This window comes from Xiphophorus maculatus, chromosome 17, assembly GCF_002775205.1.
Source record: "Xiphophorus maculatus strain JP 163 A chromosome 17, X_maculatus-5.0-male, whole genome shotgun sequence".
Classification (NCBI taxonomy): Eukaryota; Metazoa; Chordata; class Actinopteri; order Cyprinodontiformes; family Poeciliidae; genus Xiphophorus; species Xiphophorus maculatus.
This window is the reverse complement of record NC_036459.1, coordinates 16834510-16861155: the sequence shown is the minus strand read 5'-3', so window position 1 is coordinate 16861155 and position 26646 is coordinate 16834510. Positions and strand designations below refer to the sequence as shown.

Genomic DNA, 26646 nt, shown 5'->3' with positions numbered 1-26646 from the left:
ACGCAACACAACTACACTACCCACGGAACCCTCAAAGAAAACCCAGAGCTGATTTCTGATCTCAGATTTAAACTTTGCAGATCAATAATGTCTCTGATCATCCCAGGTTGGATCTCCTGAGCCTGTAAACCTCCACCTTCAACACCACCAGTCAAGTGAAGGAAGATAAGAGAACCCAGTTGACAAAAAAAGTAAGAACATTTGTATCTTTCAATATAGCTGAACATTTCAAATATAGCTACGGAGAATTGAGCTGAAAGTTAGAAGCTGTTTTTATCTCCTGTCTATGTATATTTTCCTCTTTAACTCTGTGTTCTTTTCTCTTTTTTCTACGTCAACTCATGTCACATGACATGAGTTGAGCAGCAATTAAGGCAGAAGACCTACTATATCTGCTGATTGACTGGTTGTAACAGGTTGTGGAGAAGGTGAGGACATGATGATGACTTGATCAGAAGGTTTGATTCAATCATCTGTTTAGATAGAAATTAAGAAATGTGTTTCTGATCACGTGTTGGTTCACTAGCATGACTGAAACAAGACAGCAGCGCTGGACCAATCAGGAGAGAGAAGACAGAAGATCCTGCTGACATTCCAGAGATTTAATGAAGAAGAGTTTCCTGATGCAACAGAGGGACATCTGAGGACGGGATGCAGAATAAAGAGACACAGATCATGTGAAGTAGGTCCTTCAATAATCAACCAAGCATTGCCATAGAATCTTATGAACTCATAGAAAACCCAGAGCTGACTTTTGACCCCTGGTTCAAATTCTGCAGATCAATAATGTGTCTGATCATCCCAGGTTGGATCTCCCAAGCCTGTAAACCTCCACCTTCAACACCATCAGTTAGGTGGAGGAAGATAAGAGAACCCAGTTGACAAAAAAAGTAAGAACATTTGTATCTTTCAATATAGCTAAACATTTCAGATATTGCTGCAGAGAGTTGAACTGAAAGTTAAAAGCTGTTTTTATCTGCTGTCTATGTATATTTTTCTTTTTAACTCTGTTGTATTTTCTCCTTATTTCAATTCTACGTCAACTTATGTCACATGACTTGAGTTGAGCAGCAATTAAGGCAGAAGACCTGCTATATCTGCTGATTGACTGGTTGTAACAGGTTGTGGAGAAGGTGAGGACATGATGATGACTTGATCAGAAGGTCTGATTCAATCATCTGTTTAGATAGAAATTAAGAAATGTTTATCTAATCACGTGTTGGTTCACTAGCATGACTGAAACAAGACAGCAGCGCTGGACCAATCAGGAGAGAGAAGACAGAAAATCCTGCTGACATTCCAGAGATTTAATGAAGAAGAGTTTCCTGATACAACAGAGGGACATCTGAGGACGGGATGCAGAATAAAGAGACACTGATCATGTGAAGTAGGTCCTTCAATAACAAACCAAGCATTGCCATAGAATCTTATGCTGGTGAATTTACCTGTTCATGGGTCAGATGTTGAATATTAAAGAATTTTAGAACCATTATAGAAAACCCAGAGCTGACTTTTGACCCCTTGTTCAGATTCTGCAGATCAATAATGTGTCTGATCATCCCAGGTTGGATCTCCTGAGCCTGTAAACCTCCACCTTCAACACCATCAGTTAGGTGGAGGAAGATAAGAGAACCCAGTTGACAAAAAAAGTAAGAATATTTATATCTTTCAACATAACTAAACATTTCAGATATTGCTGCAGAGAGTTGAGCTTTAAAAACGGTTTCTATCTGCTCTCTTTGTAAAATTTTTTTTAACTCTGTTGTATTTTCTCTTTATTTCAATTCTACATCAACTCATGTCACATGACTTGAGTTGACCAGCAATTAAAGCAGAAGACCTGCTCCACCTGCTAATCTACTGATTGTAAAAGATTGTGGAAACGGTGAGGACATGATGATGACTTGATCAGAAAGTCTCCTTCATTCATCTGTTATTTAGACAGAAATTAAAGAATGTGTGTCAGATCATGTGATGATTGTGTCTTACTGAGATAAGACAACATGATTGGACTGAGGAGACACGGAAAATCCTGCTGAAAATCCTGAGATCCCAGGTTGGGTCTTCTCAGCCCGCAAATATTCAGATTTACAAATTATGAGACAGTTTTACCTCCATATGGAACTGTCCCTTTCGTGCTATCTGCAGCCTGAGTTTGCGTAAACGAAACCAAATGCATAAATCCACATTGTGCTGTAATGCTCACCGCTTCCAATAGGGGGTGCCAGAAGGGCAACTTTTGCAGCTAGTCTGCAAGACATGTGGCTGAGACTTTCTGAAATCTATGCCTCGTTTTTCGCTAAAAATACTTCCCGGATATCTTCATTCGGCCGAACAACACAGCCAGGACTTAGACGCTAAAAACACAGCGTAGAATTCAGCCTCAGCTCTGTTCAAAGGTGAGTAACGATAATTCACATTAGCTAACCGAAGCTAGCTGCTCTAGAGCTACAGGCGACGTAAGCAGGTGCTGTTGTTCAAAGCCGCTAGCTTTTAGCTGTCTCCTAGCCAGCTAGCTAGCTGCTGACCTTCATTGCAACCGTTGTGGCTAATAATAAACAGTATTCAGGCGCTCTGGTCGCTGCACTAATAACACGGAGATAGCTTTCAGAAGACTTTGGTTGTAGCTAACTGTGGTTGTCCTGCTGTCCAATAACAACCATGTTGTTACCGTCGTGTTGGCACAAGTTGGTGCTAATTTAGTATCTCCAGACTGGAGGCCGTGCTCACCAAAACAGCTTTTAAGAATATAAACTGCAAACCTATTTCACATGCTGGATCCCGTTTAGTACATTTAGGTTTAGTTAAACATTTGAAGTTTGGTCAGAGATTCAGCAGTTAGTCGGTTGTTATAAATGGCCTCTGATTAACTAAGTTGGGTTGACAGTTGAAAAACAAAGCTCAGCAGTGGTGTTGACATGATATCAGCGGAGTGGAGGAGAATGTCTTTAGGCCACAGCATCAAACTGAGTCAGAGTGACCTTAAATGGTTCACTTGGACAGATTTTTATATTAAAATATTACATGAAAAACTAATCTGATCCTGTCCCCAGAAGCACACTGTGCAAGATGAGGGGGTTTACTCGCTCGGTGGCTCATTAACATTGGCTACTGATAGGCTTGTTTACGATGATTCACACATAGTCAAGTCTGAACTCTCCAAAGAGAACTTGGAGTTGATTTGATCTTAAATCTAAGCAATTGTTGTCCGTGTTTTAACACAAGGTGAGTGACAGAGTCAAAGCCTGAAATTATTTCACTTTCATTTTGATTCAACAGCACCCTCCGATCTTCAAATGTTGGTCCAACTTAACCTTTGATAATCAACCGTTTTCTCAACCAAGGGGTCCACTGGAACCTGACTATGTCAACCTGATGGATGAATCACAAATAACCAGCGACTACAAAATGGCAGAGTCAGCAATTTGTTCCTCAGACAGCTCTTTAAAACTTTAGATATGATAAAACAGAATAAATGTTATTGTCCTTGACACAAATACAATTTCCACCACACCCTTAAACATTTCTAAATTTTTGCTGTTTATCTCACTTAAATGTTTTAAACTAACAAATGAACTTTAGTAAGAGATAAAAAAAAAAACCCAGAGTAAATACTAAATATGGTTTTTCAAACGATGTTATGAATCTAGAGGAAGAAAAGCTATAAAGTAATCATTCGCTAAAGCCAACAACTGTTGTGCCAGTCTTCAACTGGCATCAAGCAGTTGATCTTTGTTGTTGAGGATTGTTTTCTAAAGTTCAGCAGCTTTTTTTTTTTTTTTTTCCCCATGCCACAGGATCTCAGCCAGATTTAAGCCAGACTTTGATTAGGCCACTGGTTTTCGAGCTGTCCGGAGGTGGAAATGGCTTTGAGTATTTTCCCCGAGTATTCTGGCAAACTTATTATAAAGACGGTTTTCAACACCACCAGAAAATATTTTTTAAGGCTTGGTGTTCTTTCCGATAAACAGAACATTATAACCAATTACAATTTCAGCATATTTTCATTAAGATAAAACCTGTTGGTAATTCAGTTCCATATTTAATTTTCTTTTCTGTGATGATTAGTCATCAAGGTAAGGTCCCACTGGTTCTGACGAGTTTCTGTGCAGATTGTTAGCTTCAGGCTGAGTACGTTTGTTCTCATTATGTTTTATTAGCTACATTAGCTGTGTGACTTTTCACATTTCACAACTGATGTAGCGTCTATCCCTGGATGTGTACCTGGGTCTGATCAAACCCACAATAGGACGGAACAAAACCCATATTGACACGGGAACTCAACAGGATTAAACTATTGCTAAACTGCAAATGGTTAAAAAGCTAGCGTTAGCTTATCCTGTCCGACTTATTTACTGACATCTTTGGCCTTTTTCTGTTCTTTTGCCTCGTTGGCAAAATACTTTGCAGTAATGCTGGAGTAATGCTTTTGTCTTTTAGTCCAAAGAGGGTTGAACGGCTCTTCTCCAGGTCTACTTGTAACGTTGCTTGTGTTTGAGCCGTGACTGTTCCCGCGAGCCTCTGCAGTAAGATGAAAATGTCTGTTTGTCAAAGATCAATGTCTGTATTGATCTTTGACACGAATGACAATCTTTGACAACCCTAGTTTGCAACACTTCCCAGACTGACAATATCACTGACTTTGATTCCCTTCTCACCTTAATAAATTTCTTTAGCTACAGGCTGGATGTGTTGCGTTTTGAGATGTGTTGTCGTACTTTGTGTTGTCAGACATATTTTTTTTCAGTAATTTCTTGACTCTGCAGGTCTGGGAGTCAGTGTGCCTCGATGTTGCTGGCAAAACTGATCTCAGTTGCAGAGAAATGGACAGTTAGTTTATAATTGAACAAGTGGTGCATTTATTTTCTCAGTACATGAAATCATCATTTGAAAACTGCTTACTAAAACGGAAGTCTGTCAGTCTATATAGGGGCAAACACGTTTTTTTCAGTACTGTATAAATACAACATGTTCTACATAGGTTAAGGTCATAAATTCACATGATTAAAGAAACTCTTGGTAAATGGTTGTAAAATGCTGGTTAGTGTTTTACAAAATGCTAAAAAGTAAAGATTATATGACTTTTATTGCATGTGTTTAAGTGCATATATATCTATTATATTTCACTCATGATGTGCAGTGTTGACAGGCAACAGTTGTTTTCATTTTTATTAATCTTGTAGCTTTTTGATATCCTGCTTTTTAGAGATCAACAAAAATATAACAAGCTGGAATTCTTAAACAGTCAGGCTAGTTTCTCGGGTAGCTAGCCTGCAGCCGCTGCTTTACACGTGGAAGTTTCTACCATTTTTAAATATTATCTTTTATGAGACTGTGTGTTTTTCAAACTATGTGTTGTTGACTTTTTTTCAGCCAGCTAACTGGCAGTGCTATGCTAAAATTTTTAGTCTATTTCAGCCAGTTCAAGTACTCCCGTCTCAGCAAGATTATTGATCTGCTTCCGTGAGTTATTAAATAGACATGAAACACACTTTACGTCACCTAGGCCTGACATTAAAAGCTTGAGTTGTTGTTTTACTGGTAAAGACAAATCGCACAACTAACTCCTGTTAAACTGAGCTGGAACCATGGAGAGCAGTGGAAGTTGTCAATATTGTTTGATGGATTTCCAGCTGAAAACTTTCTAATCTTTATGTTTCTGTCGTCGTCATGATCAGGACCACCCAGGGCCGGACATGACTGGAGCTGGAAGTGGTGAGATGTTTGGATCTTTAAAAAAAATCAATCAGTCAAATAAAAAATAAAATTTTTTTAATATATATACAGTACAGACCAAAAGTTTGGACACAACTGTGTGTCCAAACTTTTGGTCTGTACTGTATATATATAAAGTCCTTGAAGTAGGTTGTTGTTATTTTTTCCAAGTATTAACATAATCTGCCTTTTTATCAATTGAATAATTACATATAAATGTGTTTTGTTTTGTTTTTCTGTGCTGAGTGATTCTTTGTTTTGTTGTGTGTTCAGGGGGCCAGGGCGCTTCGGACGGGGCCGACGGCGAGGAGCCAGAGAAGTGTCCGGTCTGCCTGGGCGCGCTGGCCGGAGGAGAGCTCGCCATGCCGGACAGCTGCTGCCATGTTTTCTGCCTCAGATGCCTCCTCACATGGGCACAGGTGACGCTTGTGTAAACTAACACACTTTTTGCAATTTTTCTCTGTTTGAATCAGTTAGAAAAATGTCTTTGCTCTACCATGCCAGATGTCTTCCTCATGCCCTGTGGACAGAAGACCATTCACTAATGTTTACAGATGGGACGGTCACCTCGGCCTCGTGCAGGTCAGTGACCTTTTAACTGCAGTACTTTCTGGTAACTTCATAACACTGTTATGAAACTGAGAGCTACTTTCTGTTTGACCTGAGCAGATCAAGTGTCTGATGTGATTCAGATAATATTTGTAGAGGTTGAACAAAAAGCCAGATGGATTTAATGCGATGTTGACCTTCTTTGGATCCGAACAGGATTTGTTGCTTTTTGAGGTTTTTTGACCTACTTCATGTTGTCAGAAGTTTTATTGAAGATGTTTCTTAATACGACAGGTCAGGAAGTAATAAGCTGAAGTGAACTAAATAATATGGTTAATCAGTTATACAGTCAGGTTTTATCAATCATTTTGGTTCTGTACATCACCACAATGAATTTTAAATGAAGCAACTCCGATACAATTGAAGTGAAAACTTTCAGCTTTAATTCAGTGGGTTGAACTCAGAGATTGAATGAAATGCAAATAATTAAAGCTTCAAGGGCCCAAAACTAATTGAACAAATTAAAAACATGAAATAATTATTTAAAATCCTAGCCAGGTAAGAACCAGCCCATTGTTTTACGCTTTGCTCTGTCCAGAGGGTCTGCAGTCTCGGCTGTTGAGAAACAATTGCTTCCCAGAGGCGAGGACTCCATTGAAGTTTAAAATTGTACCCAATTGCTGACATTTGGCAGAGGCGTATATTGGATGACATCCCCCAATGCGAAGAGAGAAGTACTGAGCTGAACGAGGCGGCTGTTAATGATGTGGCCAACACGGACTGAACAGCTTTGCTCACTTCCTCCACTACAAACTACATACTACAGTTCAAAAACAGCGCAGAAAATCAACATCAAAATTCTAATTCTCCTACTGTTAGCTGATTGGTTGAAATTCTACTGGAGAAATCCACTTCAATGAGAGAAATCCCAAACAGAGCACTGAAGGGAGATGAGAATTGAGTGGAACTGCATAGAAAGACGACCAGGCTAGTGAATTTCTAATACTTGGTTGAAAAAACCTTTGCTTTTTGACTTTTTCATGACTGTCTGAACAGCCCAATTGCAATCTTTTCACTCTCCCAAAAATTCAAACTTGTGCCACTTCCACATGTGAATCTAAATCGGATATGTATTTGATAGATTTCAAGGCGCAGACTGAACGGTCCGAGACATGCATTGTAATCCTGCCAAGCCTTTAATGTAGTGGCTTTAAATTTGTGGGTCTTTCTGTCCCCAGTTTAGTCTTCAACAAGTGAAATGCTCATTTTGGTTCAAATCAGCTGACTTGGCAATTAAAGAATATACCACTTCTTTGCGTTAATAAACACTATGTGTTTTGGGCCATCTTTATTCATTCCTTTGAATAAATATAAACCTAATTTGAAAATGTTTTGTTTTTACCTTGCTTATCTTTGATATAAAAATGAAAAAAAAAGAACTCGTTGATAAGGGAGCAAATATATTTTTTGATGCATGGAAATGTTTTTTTCTTTTTTAGATTCCTGTAAGGAGGCAAACAACTCAAATAGAATCTGACATTTGCTGCTGTCGAAAACCCGAACAGAAAGTCTGTCTCATGTGAGTTCTCCTGACACATTCTGGCATTTGACTAAAGAATGATCAGTTTCTCTTTAAACTCAAATGCTATTTATTTATTTTTGTTCATACAGAAACAAGCCTGCTAGGAGACTACGGCAGCAGAAAACGGAGAGGAAATCTGATGTCAAAACAAGAGGCCTCGTGCGCAAGTGTATGTTTCTTTCTTCTTTTTTTTTTCCAGAAATGTGCCCTGACTGTCTTTATAACAACTGATTTATCAATATCTCATTTTAGGTAACGACGAGGAGCCATCTTCTCTAAACAGAAAAAAGGTGCACTTCTTCATCCATTTCTACTGGAAACACATTTCTGCTGTTGTGGTTCGAAACTTAAAATGACTCATTTAAATCCAAATAATCTGAAATTTTGATTATTATGAATGGGTGAAAATGCTTACTCCAGTACAGTCGAATAACTGGGAAGGTTGGAAATTCTCCGTCTGTCGCACAAAACTATCTGACGAGCCGTAATATTATTTTCGATCACACCACGGCTTTGAGGCACAAACAAAGGAGCTCGGTGTGACTTAAAGCAAACTGAATCACACCATTAATTGTCAATAATAAAAGACACAGATGGTGTGAGGTTAAGAATCACACAGAGTCTACACACGGATCTTATCCTGAAAATATTTCAAATTATTAAACTACCAACAAGTAACTCTGCTACACAAATATGTCACACAGGAATATTAATCAGAAACAGTTTTTGGTCTGCTTGTCATTTTGAACACAATTGTATCCGAGTCTCAACCTTGTCTGTGACCTACGCCAGCAATCACAGTCCTGGATTATCCAATCAATATTAGCGACTGGCGTTGTGTGGAACACCTGCTGTTTCTGAGCGTTGCCTGTCTTGCTTTCGGGGCTTATCCCACTGCTGGGTAAAACAAAATCCAATTTCCAGTTGGTCTTCCAGAGCTTCCTTTAACTCTTGTTCCAGTTTTAGCATCTTTGTTTGATGTCGTCGGTGTTCCACATGTCTTATCCAGGTGAGGGGAACAGAGTGCTGCACGTGGTCTCCGCCCCCCTGCGTCTCTGTAACGACACCAACGCAGGACGTGTAAGTCTCACCGCTGGCTGTCAGTTTTTAGCTTTAGCATTGTATACGTATTAGCGTTTTTATTTATTTTTTTCTCGTTCTGCAGTGCAGATCCTGTGTGGCTAGCACAGCACCTAGCATACGACACTGGAATCACACAGTGCAAGCTGCAGGCGCAACGATGCCCTTGGCTCTCCTCTGCTGCTCCCATTCCTGCTGACGGACCCCCAAGGTAATGAAACTCCAGGCGACCCCTGCTGTGAGGAAGGTTGACCTACAGTGATTCAGTTGTTCCTTAAACACCCACTGGCTCCTCAGCTGCATTTGAAAGCTTAGGCGAAAGTTGTGTTTTTGTAGCTTAATGAATAAAACCAGCTGATGTTATTGTGATGTTTGACACTAAAGCACATCTCTCTAAAAACATTAATACTAGTCCAGGGTTTCCGCGCGGTAGTAAAAGGCAATAAATTAAATGAGCTTAAATTAAGGCCAGTTAAAGGTAGTAAAAAGTAACTAAAGGTAGTACATTTTTTATCATCCCTTCAAAATATTTAAAATTTTCCATTGATTCTCACTTATTGTTTTAAGTTCGTTTTACTAAAATCTGTATAAAAAAAAATATAACTACCGTACTGGCAGAACCTGAGCTGTCACTGATAGACTCCAAGCTGCTGTACGCATGCGTTGTGTTGGAACCGGCTAACGTGTTGAGACTAGCTAGCATTTTGCTCTTCGCCATGGGAAAATATACGTTTTCATAACTTTGGCTCGATAATCCGAGATTCAAAGATTAGGAGTGAGCGAAAGGCGTTTTGTAAAGTATGCAGGAAAAAAATCAAAATTGGATTCGGAACGATGTGACGGTGATCAGATCAGACCGCCTGGAGCATCCACCATTCATTGTGGCTCCACCGTGGAGCGGATCCCCGTTTCGATTTTTGGTGCTAAACGAAGTGATGCAACTTCAAACTAAAGCTCAGCTACGAGCTAAAGTTTTACCAGCGACGCAACAGGATTTTGTGCTGGTAGTAAAAAGTAGTAAATTCAACTAATTTACTAAATTAAATCCCTGTAGTCTTAGAAATCATAACCATTATGAAATATGCTTCTTAATTCAGTGACATGAATTGTGATTCTTATTTAATTGCACAAAATCTTAGTATAATTTCATATTTTCAAATCTATTGATATATATCGGTGCTCTCAGGAAACAGTGGAGAAAATTATAAAAAAATAATAATAATAACAAAGCAATATAACACAGTCTGTTTTCAGATAACTTGATTGGAATGTATTATGATTGATCAAAAATTTTATTATATGATTGGACATTTTTCACAGTATGATAAATGCCCATTTTTAGGATTTACAGTTGTGTTGCATTGTGCAGGCGGCGTTTTCCAGGTTGGAACAGCTCATCTCCATTTGGTCTCATCTCATCTCCCTTCATCCCCAGTGCATCGTTTAGCTCTAGTAATTTTGGTGAGTAACATCTGATGTTTTGGAGATAATGAAGAGCTATTTAGAGTTATGTAGAAATCACAGAAATACTGATTCTTTTAAAATTTATTTTTGTTTATTGTCAAACTGTCCCAGGAACAAAATTTTTAAAGTCTTAGTTGTTGCTAGTATTCCAGTTAGTCTATTCCAGAGCCATGCAATCCTGGTCCTTGGGGGCAAAATGTAGTGTGCCACAGGTGTAATATTCTACTAATTCAAAAAAAAAAAAAAGCTCATTATTTATCGTGTCTGTTATGTACTGTCCAATAAGGATCAACTGTTCTGTTCTGTCCTGTAGTATTTCAGGGTGTTGTCTGCGCTGTCACATGTCCTAAAGGAGGAGAGAAGCGGGGCAGCAGATCATCAACATCTAAAGCACCCACCAAAGAGCCAGAGTCTCTCCCCTCCAGAAGATCTAGACGCAACACTAAAAGTCAGGAAGAGAGTCAGTCAGACTCCAAATCTCCAGCACAAGCCAGTTTGTCAGACTCCGATTCATCTGCCGGCCAGTCCTCCAAGCTGAGCAAACCTTCTCCAGCGCCAACAAAAAGGAAAGGGAAACGGGTGACAAACAGAAAAGCCAGTGGCAAACGGAAAGCCACAAGAAAAAACAGCAGTAGTCCAGCAGTAAGTGAGGAAGAGGAGGATGGAGATGACAACATTGAGAAGGAAGAACAAGAGAATGCAACTATAGAAGACATAGATATGAACAACTCTGACCAGCTGCAGACTGCTGAAAAAAGCCTCCAAGAAGAGTCGAATGGATGCAACTCTGCTGATGAGGAAGTAGACATAAGCTCTGCGAATGGTGTTAAGCAAAACAAAGAGGTGACGCAAGAAGAATCTTGTGAAAAGCAACAAGAAGAGGCAGCTGGCGAAGAAAAAAATGACTTATCCTATTTTACGGACTCAACTCAGAACAGTCCAGTTTCGACCTATGAGGAAAGCCACAGCCAAAAAGATGAGCCTGTCAGCCCTGTTTCCAGCGCAGATAGAGAGTTTGATGAAAGGACTTTGCAATCTCCCCCTAACACTCAAATGACCCCAGTGGAAGACCAGGTGTCTCTTCAGAGTGAGGAGAACACAGACCTGGATGATAAGATGGAAGTGTGTGAATCAATCGAGGCATCCATACCAGAAGAGTCTTCTTATGAATTAAAGGAGGAAATGTGCAGGGATTTGAAAGAGTCCGATTGTCCTGCTGACAGAGAATCTGACAAAAACATAGCCGATGAAGATGCAAGCACATCTGAGGACAGTGTTGGAATGCCTGAATCACAGGAGTATTCAGAAGTCCAGAGTTCTATAGAACAGGCAAAGGAAGATCCTACACCCAATGAAGACATTTTGGCCAAAGAGGAAGTCTCTACCATCCAAGAGAAGGGCATCATGAAAGAGGACTCTGGCACCCTTGAGGAGGCCATAACCAAGGAAAACGCTACGGTCATAGAGAAAACCATAGTGGAGAAAGACTCTACAACTCAAGAGGGGGCTTTAACAAAGGAGGACTTTGTGGCCCAAGAGGAGGGCACAACCAAGGAAAAATCTCCGTTCAAAGAGGAAGCCATAACAAAAGAGAATGATTCACCAAAGAATGATGTCAAGTCCAACAGTGACTCCACGCAGAGTTACGATAGCACAAATAAAGATGACACAAACGTTGTTCCTATGGACTGCAGCTCACCCACAAGTGAGCCTGCGAGCAGTTCCCTTCAGGAACCTGTGAGTGACAAGGATTACAATAATGACATAGTAACTCCTGCTACTGCTCCTGAAACCCAAGTCAGCAAAAATGCCAGTTCCAAGGCACAAAGGGAGAGAGAAAGGAGCCAAGAGAGGAAGAATGGCAAGCAGCGGCGCTCTCGCTTCCACTCGCCATCCTCCAAATGGTCGCCTCGGAGAGAGTCAAGGAGGGAATCATCAAGACGCTCGCGTTCAAGAGAACGTGATGACATGTCCTCGAGTCGATCGTCCCGTGCTCGCAGCAGAGACAGAGACAGGGAGCGGGACGGAGAGCGAGACTATTTCAGGAGGGACCGCAGCCGTGAAAGGAGGCGAAGACGATCCAGGAGTCGGTCTCGATCAAGGTCTAGATCTCGGTCCAGATCTCGGTCAAGATCTCGATCAAGAACAAGGTCTCACAGGCGAGGGACTAGCCCTGAACGGGCAACATCTAGAGAGCAGTCTCCCCAGAGGAAGGAGCGTAGAGGAGGCTGGAAGACTGGGCATAGTGGTAGCTCTGGTTACGAGGGTCGAAGATATCAAGGAGGGTCTGGCCGCTTTGAAAATGGTGTGTCTCTAGAAAGCTCTCATGACAGACAGACTTGGTCCGAGAATCCTGACTGGGTCACTGAAAAGACTCGGGGTGATGCCGAAGACAAGAGCCGCGACTCAGGGTTCAGCAGTGGTTCAAAGTGGGAAGATCAGCGAAGGGGCGGCGGAAACGAGGGAGAATCACGTGGGCGGGGGGCTCGTGGAGGTTTTGATCGTAGTCGAGGCACAGGACGGGGTGGTGGCAACCGCAGCTTCTACAGCCAACAGGATGAAATGCCCGACACGCGCTGGCAGCCCAGAAACAATTTCTCAGGTACAGGCAACAATTCAGGGAACGACTCCTACAGCCGCTTCAACGAAAACCGGGGCGGCAGTCGAAAGAAGGAGCCGGAGCCAGGAGACTCCATGATCGACCGGTCAGGATGGTCCTCAGCATCCAGCTGGGCTGTGAGGAGGACGCTGCCTGCAGATGTGCAGGATTATTACTCCAAGAGGGAGAGAGGAGGAGCAGGCACCTGGAACCGACAAGAGGAGGAGCAGCAGGCACCAGCACCACCAGGTTATTTCTAGACTTTTTGCTCTATACTTGGAAAATCACATTCTTCTACATTGTGTGCACAATTATTAGGCTTATTTTTATTAATGACCCCCTACATTGCTGTCAGTTACTCCAACATTTTAATAAACCCTGAAAATGAATGTTTAAGAAAGTAAAGCTAAGGTTTTGGCTTTCTCAGGAGAATATTTACATGTGCACAGTTGTTGGGCAGCTAAATGAAAAACACAATTTCCCATGTAGCTTTTTTTTTTCTCCAACAAGTTTCTTGCAACCCTGTTGACTATTATCAACAAATCATTTAATGATTGAGTCATCAAGGCCCAAATTATCTCAGCGATTGTTAAAAGTTCTGCACCCCTCAAAGAGACTTTTGGTCATTTTTAAGTGTCAGGCTAAATCTCTCTTTTTGTTCATTTTGCCTAAAAGAAAAGAAGTTGCCTAGTAATTACACACACCTTGATATTGAGTGTTGACCTCCTTAGGCCACGCCCCTCCATCATTACAAAGACACACACCACCTGCTACACTTAAATCCATAAAGCATTCAAGTCTGTCCAGCTCGGAGTCGGAAAATATGCCAAAAACAAAATATTCATTTTCCTAATAATTGCACACACTGCATATCATATCATATATTTGAAACTTTAGTTACATAAATTCCGAGCTGAGACAATGTTCTACCATGACAAGGAGTAAAGGTAGGAATCATAAAACAGGGATTTACTATGGAGACGGCGAGCAGAAAATGGCTGCAGATTCAGAGCGCAAAAGATTTTAACCAATCAGATTTCTTTCATAATTCATGAACTGAAACTCTTATAGATCTGTTGCACATTGAAATGTTTCAAAACTATATTTCTTGTCATAGTTTAGTTTATTGCTAACAGATAATAGAAACCTGAAAATGTTTGTGTCAGACAATTAGAACTGGCTTGTGTACAGAACTCTGTGAACAAGCAGCTTCTTCACCTCTAGTGTCCATGATTGTCTTCTGGAATCTGTCCAATCAGCAGTTAGTTTTTAACTGCGTTTCCCTCTCTGACCCATTTTGATGCTCAGGAAACCTTAGCAGGTGTTTTGAGTAAATTAACTGATTATGGAGCAACACAAGTTTCTGTTGAACATTTTTTTTTTTTTCACAATATTCAAACTTTCTGAGACACTAGATTTTGGGTTTTTATTAATTATAAGCCAAGGTCATCAAAATGACGAGAAATAAAATCTTGAATCTTTTATTTCACTGTGTGTAATAAAATCTGTATATGGGTTTGACTTTGTGACATTAGTGACAAAAATGTTGGAACTTTTTTTTACGATACTCAAATGTTTTCAGACGTCCTTTTCATGTTACACTAGTCTTAAACTTCCAACAGCAGCTCAGATGGGCTGAGTTGCTTGGCAACTAGGGGAGATGAAAAAAATAAGTCAGTTCAAAGATTTTAATGCAAACGAGTATGTTTGAAGAATTCATTTCTTTTAATATTAATTGTAGCTGAATATCAGATTATATTGACTAACTTGTGGCAGAAAACTACCAGGGTTCCTCTGCAGTCTGGAAGAGATTTCCTTTCTTTTTTTCTCTCAATTACTCTTTCATTTATTATTTCCTTAATTTTGTTTCTTTATTTTTCTTGTTTATTCTCATTTTTTCTTTTATTTGTTCTCTCCTTTTCTCTTTTCTCCTTCGTTGGTTTTCTTTGTCGTATTTATTCTTCCTTCCTTTGCTTTTTTCTCAATTCTTTTTTTTTACAAATTTCTTTCCTTTTTTCTCATTTGTTTCCTTCCTTCCTTGTTTAAGTCCTTACTACCCGCCTTCACTGCTTCCTTTAATTAGTTCTTTTGCTTCCTCCCTTATCCCAATAAATAATTCATAGGATGAATTCAGAGTGAACACTGGTTTTTCCTGTTTTAAAACAGACATAAGGAAATGTCTTGTAATCTATATAAAATGTGTAGAAACTGTGAAATATTTTGATTTGCTCATATTCAAATTTGTTTTTTTCCGTTTTGTGCTTTTAGATCCACCAAAGAGCGACCCTACTCCTCCTAACCCCCAGGTTATCCCTAGTAACGCACCGGTGGCCGTTTTGAGCGTCCTTCCTCCCCCTCCTCCTCCTCAGCTCGGCGTCCTCCACCACCCGTACCCACTGCAGCGCCCCCTGTCGGTCAGCCTGCAGCCCGCTGCCCCCTACCCTTTACCCCCTCAGGTGCCCATACACCTTCACCCTGCAGTGCCGCTGCTCCAGGTGCCCACCGTCGCTGCCCAGGGTCTCCCTCCTCCCCCACCGCCGCCGCCGCCGATGCAGGCCGCCGGCCAGACGGTAGCAGTCGCAGCTCAGCCTGACGGGCACACGGCTCAGGTACGGTAACCATGGAGATGGCAGCTAACTTCAAAATGCAGTAGCAAGTTATGTCTATCTGAATGATCAAAATTCCGTACGATGCCAGATGGTGAGCACAGTCGTCGGCTACAGCAAACCAGCCCTCCTCCCCACGTCGACCAAAGTGGGCGTGGCCACAGCCTCCCAGGTCCAGCCGGCTCCCAGCCAGGCGCTGCCGTCCTCCACCACACAGACTGGCCAGCACAGCAAGGCCCAGGCCGACAGCTCCAAAAAAGAGAAGGTAGGGTAGGGCACTCTGAGCCAGTATGGACGAGTTCAGCTTCCTGTTTGTTGACCGTGTCACTTCCCGTTTGTGCTGCAGAAACAACAGATCCAAGAGAAGGCTATAAATGAAGTGAAGACGGCGATCAAACCGTTTTATCAAAGGAAGGAAATCACAAAGGAGGAGTACAAGGAGATCGTCCGCAAAGCAGTAGAGAAGGTACAGATACACACACGCACGCACACACACACACACACACACACACACACACACGTTTGTATTTCTAACCTTTAGGAACTTAACTAGGAACGCTTAACTAATGAAACAGTTAAGGGGACATTTTTGGGGGCGGGGGACAGTTATGGGGACATGTTGGGGGTCAAATGCAGTCAGATATAAAATAGCATCTAACTTTAATCAAACATGTTTATTCAAACTTTCAACTTCAACTTTTTTTATGGGGATTTTTTGTGAGCTCCAGTTGTGCCAATGGCTTCCTTGGTCCCTAGAGCCCTGTAGGACGTCAGTGGGTTAACCAATATATCAACATGGATAAATATATTGTGAACCCCCTGCCGCTCCAAAAAAACGGCCTAAATATTAAAATTTTTATTAGCCAGAATGGGATAATTGCAGGAAATCAGGACTCCTTTTTTTCCTGCTCAGGTCTGCCACAGCAAGAGTGGAGAGGTGAACTCCAGCAAAGTGGCCAACCTGGTGAAGGCCTATGTGGACAAATACAAACACGCCCGCAAGAAATGAATCTGCAGGGAACACCGGTTTCCCCTCCCAGACCTGTTCTGCTGATCCGATCAAGTGCAATTTCCTCCTGCTGGAATCTGGCCTCCCGAGCTGAGCGACGGCAGAGAGCCAGCGTTTTCCTCCTTTTTTTGATATATCTATCTACCTTTTATTGAATGAAGATTTGTTTTCTATAGATTTTCATATTTTGTTAGAAAATAATGACCTGATCATAAATTGTAATTGCAAGAGCCCTTTATTTTGCTTAGATCATGGGACTTTGGGGGAGCTGCTGTAGAGTGCAGAGATTACTAAAGATGTACTCTGAAGAGTGTGGAGGAGAGCATCCTAATTTCATAGCTTGAGTCAATATCATCAATGTTTCTTTAAAAAAAATCTGTAATATTTCAACTGAAAGATAAACAACAAAAAAACCCAGTGCTTTTGTCTTTAATAGTCTCTGTAGCCCAATGAAAGGCCTGCAATCTGAGGACTGATTGTAATCAGAACTCTGATTGGATCCAAAGTCAGATGCCCAATCAGCAGTGAGTGTGTCTGGAGGTGTATGTGTAATATCTGTGTGTGTGTGTGTGTGTACATGAGCTGTGCAAATTGTCTGGAAAATAAACTAGATGCTTCCTGCTGTGCTATGTCGATCAGAGGGTACCTGTTGTAATTGCAGCTCAGAGCCACAAGGTGGGGGTAGTGCTTCTGGATTTGTGGGAACTCTTAATGCTCATAAATATTTTTGTTTTGTAGAAAGAAAATGTGTTAAATTGTCTGAATGGAAACCAGATTGTTGGGCAGCGATAATAAAATTAGCAGAGGGGATTCCATATAACATGTTTAATTAGATCCTCATCATTTAAACTTAGATCTTTTCTCCTTAAAGGCTAAAGATCTAAATAAAGTTGATTTCACTTTATTTCTCTGCCTTGTATGTTGGGTTGGCTTCAATAAAAACATTCTTTAATAAATTAGCATAAGTGCAGTAAATGATCAAAAAGGTAATTAAGGAAGTTGTGTCATCTGAGACCAAGTCAAGATTGTTCCTATGGGAAAATGTTATTCTAAGCAATAAAAGTCCAATACATGTTCAAAGGTTTTGTGACGTGAACGTTGTATGCACGAATGTTTGTCACCTTAGGAAAACATCAAACTGAGCAGTTTGCTCTGTGCTCAGTCTGTGATAAACCGACTTATACTTTGAACCAGGAGTTTACAATGATCCAATGACTTCCACAGATCTTTAAAAGTTTTATTTTTAGATGTTTGCATAAATTGACTTGTTGGACCAAGTTCTACGACTAGATAATTGAAACGAATTTGAGCCACTTCAGTTCAAAATCAACTGAAGCCGTCTTGTAAAGTTCCTTGGCATGATGTCCCCTCATGAAGGGGGACATTGGAACTCCAGCTAAAATATTAAAACTTAGGATATGACTTGGTATTAAAGCACGTCTCTCTCATCTTTAGATCACCAAGCTACACTAATCCTCCTAACATTTGAAAATAGAGGCCAACATTATACACGATGAACACAGAGAATAGAGGTTCCAAAGGTAGTACGTCACTTTATTTACAAAAATGGTAACGGCGTTTTGTAAAAGAAAAAAGATGACTATGACATAAATCTAGAAAATCTAGTCGGGCCAGCTTTTCTGCAGCGGTGCTGCAGTGCTTTATAAAAAAACCCATTAGATTTAAAGTTGCAGTAATTGTTTATTTATTTAAAAAATTGTAATTAAAATATATCCAGATGATATTGAGCACAAAGAGTCTGATAAAAGTCTGTGACTTTACATGAGCTTAGGGGAAATATTAAATAGGCGTTTAACTGGAAGCTGCCTTTTAGGACATAATCGATATCTTAGTAAAGTATAGCAACAAATAACTTTAAATTAAATTGAAAGAAAATAAACTTCAGTTCTTCTCCACCAGCAGAAGAGCTGGAGCTTCAGTGACCTTGATCTTTCATAGAGTTCACGATCCAGCCGTAGGTGATAAGAGTCATGCAGACAAACATGACAACTAATCCTAATATCAGGAACATCAGAGCCTGGTGGAAGAAATCATTTCACAGTTAATACTTCATAGTTTCAGTTTGTAAATAACCTCAATGGTCCATTCATAAAGCTTTCCTTTTACTGCAACTTAAAATGTTTTTGGCATCAGATGTGTAGAATAAGAGACATAAATGTTTAATAATGTCTACCATAATTTTCTGAGCTGATATCATTGACTCCTTCTTAACCAGTTTGATATAAAGCGCTGAGGGCAGGATGAAGATCAGCATTGCAGCAGCAGAGGCACCTGGAAAAGAGGAAAAATGGCTAAATTAATCCCAAAATAGTCAATAATGCTCTGGCATAACATGTGGCGGTACTTACCAATGAAGCCAAAAATATCTCTGATGCTGGGGACAAAGATGACCAGAATGTTGGTTCCTGCTAGCAGGCTCAGGGTGATAATAACGTGACGGATCCAGCTGAAGTACTTTTTTGGGAACAGCAGGTGGCCGACTGAGGTACGAATCTGTTCAGAACCAGACAAAGATTAGCTCAATGGACTTTATAGTCTTCGTGACTGACTGGATAATTAACAGTAGACCCTCAATACTTACAGGGAAGAGCACCACAGGAACCGTGAGTGTGACAGCGGCCAGCACAGCCAGACGAACAACCAGCAGGAGAATATCGTGCTTGTAGAACTTTGAGTAGGTGTGGAGCAGCTCAGGTCCCACGTGGACTGAATAGAAATATGACAGAGATCACTTTAGTTAAAACTGACACATTTACTTACTTCTTATGTCTAAGACAAGTTTAATTTAACTTCAACTTTGTATCATCCAATTATCAAACATTAACATGCTAACACAAAAGATAAAACATACCTAATACAATACCCTTCATCAGAACCAACAACTGCACCTTCTCCAACTATCTTCAATCACAAGGCATCCCCTCGGCTTGGTGCTTGGCCCTCTATCATCCATCCTGTACATGATGCCCCTGGGTTCCACTTCCACTGCTATGCCGATGATAGGTTACTCCACACTGACCTGATGTCACTGATGCACTCAAACTTTCTCCAACTCAACTGTGACAAGCCAGACATCATGGTTGTCTGTCCCAAACTCCTCACCGAAACTGCCATCAACTTCAGTTTCACCACTGACAACCCCACTTTGTCTTGCTCCACTGACACCTGCGACCTTGGGAGTCATCTTTGACAGTAATCTCTCCATATTCTACCACATCAACCACATCCTAAGAATTGCCTCCTGTCATCTAAAAGTTACCGTTCGTCTCTGATTCTCAGCTGATCAAATTCTCATCTGTGGCTTCGTCACCTTCAGACTCAACTATTGTACTTTATGGTTCACCATGGAAAGTAATTGATACAAGACTCTGCTGCTGGCTAACCAAACCACATGCTACCTCATCAAGCTGCTCCATTGTCACACACAAGCTCTATTGTTTTTCCAAAAATAAAACCACCATGTTAGCATCTCTCCATAATTTTATTGTAACTGGTGTAATGAAACAACGTAATGTGTTAGCACAACCTTTAGCATTTTAACTTCCACAAGCTGTTTAGAACCAAATCAAAAATATTAGTATGTTAATATGATTAAGCAAGTAATGCTTAGCACAACTGCTGAACAGTCAGGCCTTTGTGCTTGTTAGCTGCAGCTGTGTTGCGGCCAGTGGAGCAAAAAATAAAAATAAAATAAAAAATGAATGAAATAAACTACGGACATCTTTCTGCATTTTGAATGATTCATAATTCTTTGAAGTTTAGCCAACAAACCTGAAATAATTATCGGATGTCATCAAGCCAAGACAGACTAAAATGTTTTCGACAACTTGTTGCTGCCATGGCGTTCCAAAGTCAGACAATTTTGAAGGCAAAATGGGTCCAAACCTGGAATTCACAAGCTGTCAGTCATTATTAGCTACTGTATGCCATGGCATCTGATGGATCTAACTGCTGCTAATGACCTAAAGCTACTACACTGTAGTTCTTTATATATTTTAATATTATTTTTATTAATTTTAGATTCGTTACAATATAAAGAACAAAGAAGAAACCTGTGCCGCCACACACATAAAAACAAACAAACAAACTACAACAAAATACCCCACATGCACGAGAAACAGGGTGTCAATCCTCTCCTCCAGTCCACGTCACCCCTCAGCCATCAAGAGCGGAGAAACAAAAGCAGGCAAGAATAAATAGAGCTATAAAACAAAATAATAATAATAATAAAAAATAAAAATAAAATAAAATCCTAGGGACCAAGCAGAAAAGACTCAAGGGTCAAAAATGTATCTGATATGTGATTGAGGTCATGGGTCAGGAAGGATAACAGATATCTGTGTGAGCCACATATTTACTGTGGGGGCAGAAGGAGAAGTCCGTTGTAACAAAATACATTTCTTGGCAAGAAATTGAAGAATTGTAAACAAGGATTTAGAATGTGCATCCAAATGATTGGGGGAAACATTTAGAAGATAGAACACAGGAGACAAAGAAAAGCGAACACCCAGAACCTTTTCAGTCACCAAATGTACGTCCCTCCAAAAGGTCCTTCATAAATCACATGACCAGAATAGATGGAGAAAAGTTCCTCAATCTGTGCCTCAAACATTTGCAGCACAGATTGGAACGGTTGGGGAACATTCTCTGAAGACGAACAGGGGTAAAGTAGGATCTATAGAAAAGTTTGAAATTCTGTTCTTGTATAGAAATAGAAGTGCATTGAGGAAAAGTTCCATTGCAAATCTTAAGCCAATCTAAAGGGCTGAATTTCATCTCCAGATCACGCTCCCACTACAAAGTAGTTTTTAAATCTTGCCCAACTTACTGTTGAAGGTGAGGTATCCGAAGAGGGCAGCCAGCAGGTACATGATGAACATGGCCAGGAAGGACACGTTGGCCACATTCTGCATCTTTCGGCGTGACCGGCTGTTCAGGGAAGGAGAGTTTTATTTAGACACCAGACCAAACTTTAAAGAAATATAACATTGGTGTAGTTTAAACATTATAGAACTTTGAGTTAAATCCATGCAGCAGCACTTACTCTTTGAGCTCATCATACATGGGTAGGATAGTAGGATGGCACACGAAGGCAAAAGTGATGATGGGTATAGCATAGACAGTCTGGAGAGATGGAAAAATATAAAGGTTAGAAGTTATTCTTTGAGTATTATTTAAATATTCATAGCTGTATAATTTGCAATAGATTGATTTACCTGTGAGTTGTAGACAAAGTATTTAGGCTTGCAAGTGTCATCATCTGTAGTGGCGTTGTCGCTGTTGAACATATGCATGGTTTTATTTCCAGAGTCAGGAACAGGCAGAGGGCATGGAATCTGGAACTTCTTTATGATCACCTGCAGGAATATAAAAGGAAATATAATTTTGGTCCTTTTTTAATATTTAAAAAGCTAAACAATGCTTTTCATTCATAGGGTTATAAATGAAACGGTTGATTGTTTCCAAGTTCTTACCACAATCAGAAAAAACACCATGCAGAGCAAAGATAGACCACTGGTGTAACCAAGACTACCTAAGGAAGAAGGAAAGAAAGTCATTTCTGTTTTAAAGCAAGCGCTTCTACCTTTATAAGGAACAACATTTTGTGACACACAGTCATGTTTTTGTATCTTGTGGGGACTTAACATTGACTCCCATTCATTTTCTACAGCCTAACCCTAACCCTAACAGCATTTCTCCTCATGGGGAACAAGAAAATGTCCCCACAAGGTGAAGTGGTCCTCACAACCCCACATTGTAGACACAAATAGGTCCCCACAAGGATATAAAAACCTGGTTCTCACACTCACAACCACACACACACACACACACACACACACACACACGCACACACACACACACGCCCACCCACACGAACGCACACGCACACACTCCTTACTTAAATTCCTGAGTAATGAGAGAGGCAGGATAACAATAATCGAGACCAGAATTATAAGGTAATCTCCATAGATGTACCATTCACTGAAACACGCAAATACATTTTTAAATTGATAGAATCATATATGTGACAGAATCTGATGAGAAAATATAGTTAATTTTATCTGGACACTCAAAACAAGAACCGTTGCGCCTGTCCGACTTTTTAGCTTTGGGTTTGTTCCGATGAGGCTCACATGTCAGATTAAAGTATCTTTTAAACCTAAATTTTAAACAGTATTTTTAATCAAGCCTACATTTTTGTGAATATTGTTTTTAATCGGTCCAGTATTCCAAATCGTCGTCTCTCCCGCTCTTCCTAAGGTCTTTTTTGCACAGGCCTTCAGATGGTGCTGTGTAACTTTGGTTACACAGCACAACAAACGATCCACAAAAAAACAAAAACAAGTATCAGCAAAAAATTGTTCTATCTGCACAATCTGTTCTGTCCAAAACTAGAGAATAATTCTCCAAAACTGATTTTAATTTGTCTGCCAAAAACAATAAAAAAATAATTAACTTTTTAAAAAGAAAAATTTTTTTGATTATAGGTAACAGAGCAACATGCTGCCGGTGTGAGCAGCACAATTATAAAATGTCACAATATAGACTAATTTGATTTTGTGCCTGAAAATTGCAGCAAAACTAAAACTGTAAATGTATTAAGCAGGAAATGATGACATTTACAGCAACCATGGGAACCAATTCTGCTATTTCTTTGTTTTCGTTACTCACCCATCATTTGCTCCAGTAAAGGACTGAATGACAATGGGGAGTTCATATTTGATGATGAAGAGGTAACTCGACATGGCTGATAAAAACACAGAAAAGATGAAAAGTTCATCAAATAAATTTCCATATAGAGATGTTTAATATTTCAGGAGCTAAAAAGCCACTTCTAAGTGCAACACTGGTAAATACACTGTTGAATAGAGGAGCCATGTTCTGACGACTTCCTGAAGGCGGTGTGTCAAAAAGAGAAAGAATTTCTTAAAGAGACAGAGCCTCAATTTCAAGGTATTAAATGATGACGTCGGATGTCTTTTAAGTCATATCTGATATGTAGTATTTTATATAGCAACTGCAGGTAACGGTTACTTGATTTGGTTAAAACGCTATAAAACACAATCATGTTGCTGGAACACAAGGTCAGTCCTTCACCTCCAATGTTCTGCATGGTGATGGACCAGGAAGCAGCCAGTTTTCCTGGGATCCCAAAGGCCTTGTGACCCAGTGACTCGTAAACAACAGCACCTGAGAAAAGAGGGGAAACGTAGAGAGTTTTACATCTAAAATTTAAATGTGATCCAACATGAAAAGTTGCTAGAAAGTCAGAGCTGCTGCTCACCTGCTTCATTTGCTGTCTTTAGCAACAAGTGAACAGAATACAAGGAGAAAACGGCAACAACAACCAGGAGAATCCTGTAAATGCAGGAGAGAGAAAAGGTCTTCAGCTGAAGATGACTTGTGTTTATTGCCAATAAACAAATAAAAAGTGGGTCTTGGTGATAAATGCTACAAGTTACATGATAGCTAAATGGGCACAGTAAGATTTTTTGCTGATAGCTTGTGCTTAAATGTATATATTTGTTCAATGGTCGTCTGTTTCTCCCTGTACTCTCTCTCTCTATTTTGACCCTTTCTTGCTGTCAGCTCCTTTTCGCTCTTGTTTCACTAAAAGTGTTTAGTTTAACAAATGATCATCATTCCTAATAAAAAGACTAGTATAGGAAGGAGGACGTGTCCCGGCAGTTCGCAGGTGTTTAGCACCATTGGTGTGTGAACGTCAGCTTCCACAGAGTCGGGCGTACTGGTTTTTGTTTCTCATTGAGACCAAAGAGAGAGACCCCCGTTTACAGAGTGACTGTGGGCTGCTCAAGTTCATGATTTTACTCACTTTCAACATTTGTCTTGACTTCATTCCTACATTTAGCTGCTAATTTGGCTTGTAGCCCTAGAAAAAGTAAACATGAAAAAGGTGGTGTAATTAAACCAGACCAGAGCACCCACCCACTGTCTGCCGCTGTGGTACAAACAGCTGCGGTGTTACTGCTACACCTGCTTCTTGTGATCATTTCCTCTTATCATCTCTCTTCTTTCAACAGTAACAAAGTGAAGGGGAATCCAAGGCACTGCTTGTTATTTAAGTCTATGTGAACCGAACGGAGTTACAGCAAGTCTTCCAGAGATCGGGGAACAACACTTTTAAAGCAACACTTCCCCAAAACCGGCTACACTAACATGAGGTTTCAGATTTTAGGTGATGGAAAAGTGCTTACACAAACAGGGCGATGCCGGTGTTGGCCATGGCGAAGGACAGACCTAGGATGCCGCTGCCCATGATGGCGTTGCCCAGGTTGAAGACGGACATGCTGACGGAGGCACTGTGACAAGGAGAAGAAGACATAGAGTTACCAAAAAAAAAAAATCAGCAGTAAAAATTAATAAACTTCTTCAAATCACATATCTAGTTTCATACTTTTTGCCTGCGTTATGTTTAGGCAGGAAGGTTTGACTCTCTGCGTCTAAATCAGGGTTTTGCCTTTCAAAAGAAAACAGGAAATTGTGTTTTAAATGAGAGAATACTTAAAAAGCTCTTGTGTGTGTCGGTGAGGACATTTTAATACTAGTCTCACCCATGGAGAGGACGGTTAGGGGACGGAGAGTCCTCGCTGTTGGACCTGCTGCTGTCGTCTTTTCGAGGAGTGTCTGTCATGTTGGAGCTGAAATGACAAATTGAGGTGGGAAATTCTAACATTTATTTTAATTCATTGTGATAAGCATGAATTGGATATATATGTTTTTTGTAAAGAGCCTTGACAGCCAAAGCATACTTTAGATCTTTAGATTTTGTCTCAGTTTACTAAAGAAATCTTCCTGGTACAAATAGGGTCTAAACTTTGGCATTGTTCACATGTAGGTCTTGGTAAAAACAAATATCTCTGCCACATTGTTTAAAAACATATCATACACCTGGAATTGGTTTTTGAAATGAATGGGGTCACCTGAGGTTATATATTTGCAATATTATCATTATATAATTCTTCAGAACATGTCAGTGTTGATTAAAACAGGGCACAGTTTGCACATGGTGCACATGATCAACAAAAACATGCCGTCGAGCTAAAATAGTCTTCTTACCTTTAAAGAAGTCCTTAAAATGTTTCCTGCTGATGGAAAAACAAGAAGCTGCTCACAGCTTTCCCACGAGAAACAACTTCTTTAAAAATAGGAAGTGAAAGAAGAAGAAGAGGGTTTAAAGTCCTGCGATCTGACTGGGAAAGGATTCGAATTTAACTGTGCAATGAATAACCAACACCTCTCAGATCTCTGTTATTCACTGGCTACTGGGAAAGTTTGACATCAGCTGACATCCAGGGCCGGGGAGAAGGGGGTCAGAGGGCGGGGCTTCATGTGTTGTCACTACTGGAAACAGTCAAACAACCAAAAAGCCTCAATTAATGAGACCACCGACTAAACTGATTTAAAATATGGAACAAAACAAAAAATACATTCGTACAGTCGTCGTACCCTTTCTGGGTTTTTTTGTGGTCAGCTTTGGCTTCTGTCTTTACTTTCATCAGACTCTGAGTTGTTATTTATTTATTCATAAAGATAATTCTCTCTCTCGCTCTCTTTCTCTCCCTTAGTCTGCCTTCTGCTCTCCCCTCACAGCTGCTCCCATTTTTTAAATTAGTGCGGTCCGTTGTCTAGTAGCCGAGCTTCCATGTTTTATCCTGCTCTCTTTCACTCAGTTCTCACTAGTTCCTTTATTTTGCTCCATGTCACCCAGTCTGTCATTTCCTGGCTCCCTGTTTTTTTTTCTTTCCATTTTTTAATTCAAATTTTATTTAATCATTTTACCTTCCCGATTCTTGTCTACATTTTAGTCTAACCCACGATGATAGTGTTGCCTTTCTGACAAATCAAGCATTCTCTGTTGCAAGATTCCTATTTTGAATCTGGTCCCAGACGACTCATTAATCCTCTTCCTGTTCCCTTGACTTCATATTATTGCAATAGTATTGTTGTAATTCAATTCAATTAAAAAATACTGCATTGATTCAAAAGGGAGCTTAAATGT

At 40.2% G+C, this 26646-nt stretch overlaps 2 protein-coding genes and 1 long non-coding RNA gene across 4 annotated transcripts; 2 read left to right on the top strand and 1 right to left on the bottom strand.

The window, feature by feature from the left end:
• The first annotated feature begins 379 nt into the window (after nucleotides 1-379).
• Nucleotides 380-890, top strand: LOC111611804. 2 transcript variants are annotated; one of them, XR_002754236.1, is made up of 3 exons: nucleotides 380-428; nucleotides 527-682; nucleotides 806-890. It is a non-coding gene; the product is annotated as an uncharacterized LOC111611804 (long non-coding RNA). The 2 variants fall into 2 exon arrangements; XR_002754235.1 differs by having other exon boundaries at nucleotides 780-869.
• A 1335-nt stretch (nucleotides 891-2225) lies between these two features.
• Nucleotides 2226-17560, top strand: scaf11 (SR-related CTD associated factor 11). Its single transcript, XM_014472126.2, has 15 exons — nucleotides 2226-2399; nucleotides 5679-5715; nucleotides 5989-6134; nucleotides 6220-6297; nucleotides 7764-7843; nucleotides 7936-8015; nucleotides 8099-8136; nucleotides 8856-8926; nucleotides 9012-9137; nucleotides 10296-10387; nucleotides 10704-13238; nucleotides 15258-15598; nucleotides 15687-15860; nucleotides 15942-16061; nucleotides 16509-17560. Exons 2-15 carry the CDS (start codon nucleotides 5697-5699, stop codon nucleotides 16602-16604), a joined length of 3996 nt encoding a protein of 1331 aa, XP_014327612.1. The 5' UTR covers nucleotides 2226-2399; nucleotides 5679-5696; the 3' UTR covers nucleotides 16605-17560.
• Nucleotides 17561-18217: 657 nt separating this feature from the next.
• Nucleotides 18218-25285, bottom strand: LOC102230929 (sodium-coupled neutral amino acid transporter 2-like). Its single transcript, XM_023350509.1, has 15 exons — nucleotides 25199-25285; nucleotides 25042-25104; nucleotides 24842-24946; nucleotides 23911-23984; nucleotides 23724-23816; nucleotides 23298-23373; nucleotides 22525-22607; nucleotides 22100-22158; nucleotides 21842-21982; nucleotides 21670-21749; nucleotides 21454-21554; nucleotides 19207-19331; nucleotides 18974-19118; nucleotides 18799-18896; nucleotides 18218-18642 (listed from the first exon to the last, which is right to left on the bottom strand). Exons 1-15 carry the CDS (start codon nucleotides 25276-25278, stop codon nucleotides 18541-18543), a joined length of 1425 nt encoding a protein of 474 aa, XP_023206277.1. The 5' UTR covers nucleotides 25279-25285; the 3' UTR covers nucleotides 18218-18540.
• Nucleotides 25286-26646: the final 1361 nt, after the last annotated feature.

Excerpts from the sequence above, each read along its gene's own strand:
- scaf11 (XM_014472126.2), top strand. Across the intron at positions 9,138-10,295 it reads CCTGCTGACGGACCCCCAAG|GCGGCGTTTTCCAGGTTGGA; the intron begins GTAATGAAACTC and ends TGCATTGTGCAG. Across the intron at positions 10,388-10,703 it reads GTTTAGCTCTAGTAATTTTG|TATTTCAGGGTGTTGTCTGC; the intron begins GTGAGTAACATC and ends TCTGTCCTGTAG.
- LOC102230929 (XM_023350509.1), bottom strand. The coding sequence starts at position 25,278 with ATGACAGACACTCCTCGAAAAGACGACAGCAGCAGGTCCAACAGCGAG. Across the intron at positions 19,332-21,453 it reads CGGATACCTCACCTTCAACA|TCCACGTGGGACCTGAGCTG; the intron begins GTAAGTTGGGCA and ends ATTTCTATTCAG. Across the intron at positions 18,897-18,973 it reads AGATATTTTTGGCTTCATTG|GTGCCTCTGCTGCTGCAATG; the intron begins GTAAGTACCGCC and ends CCTCTTTTCCAG.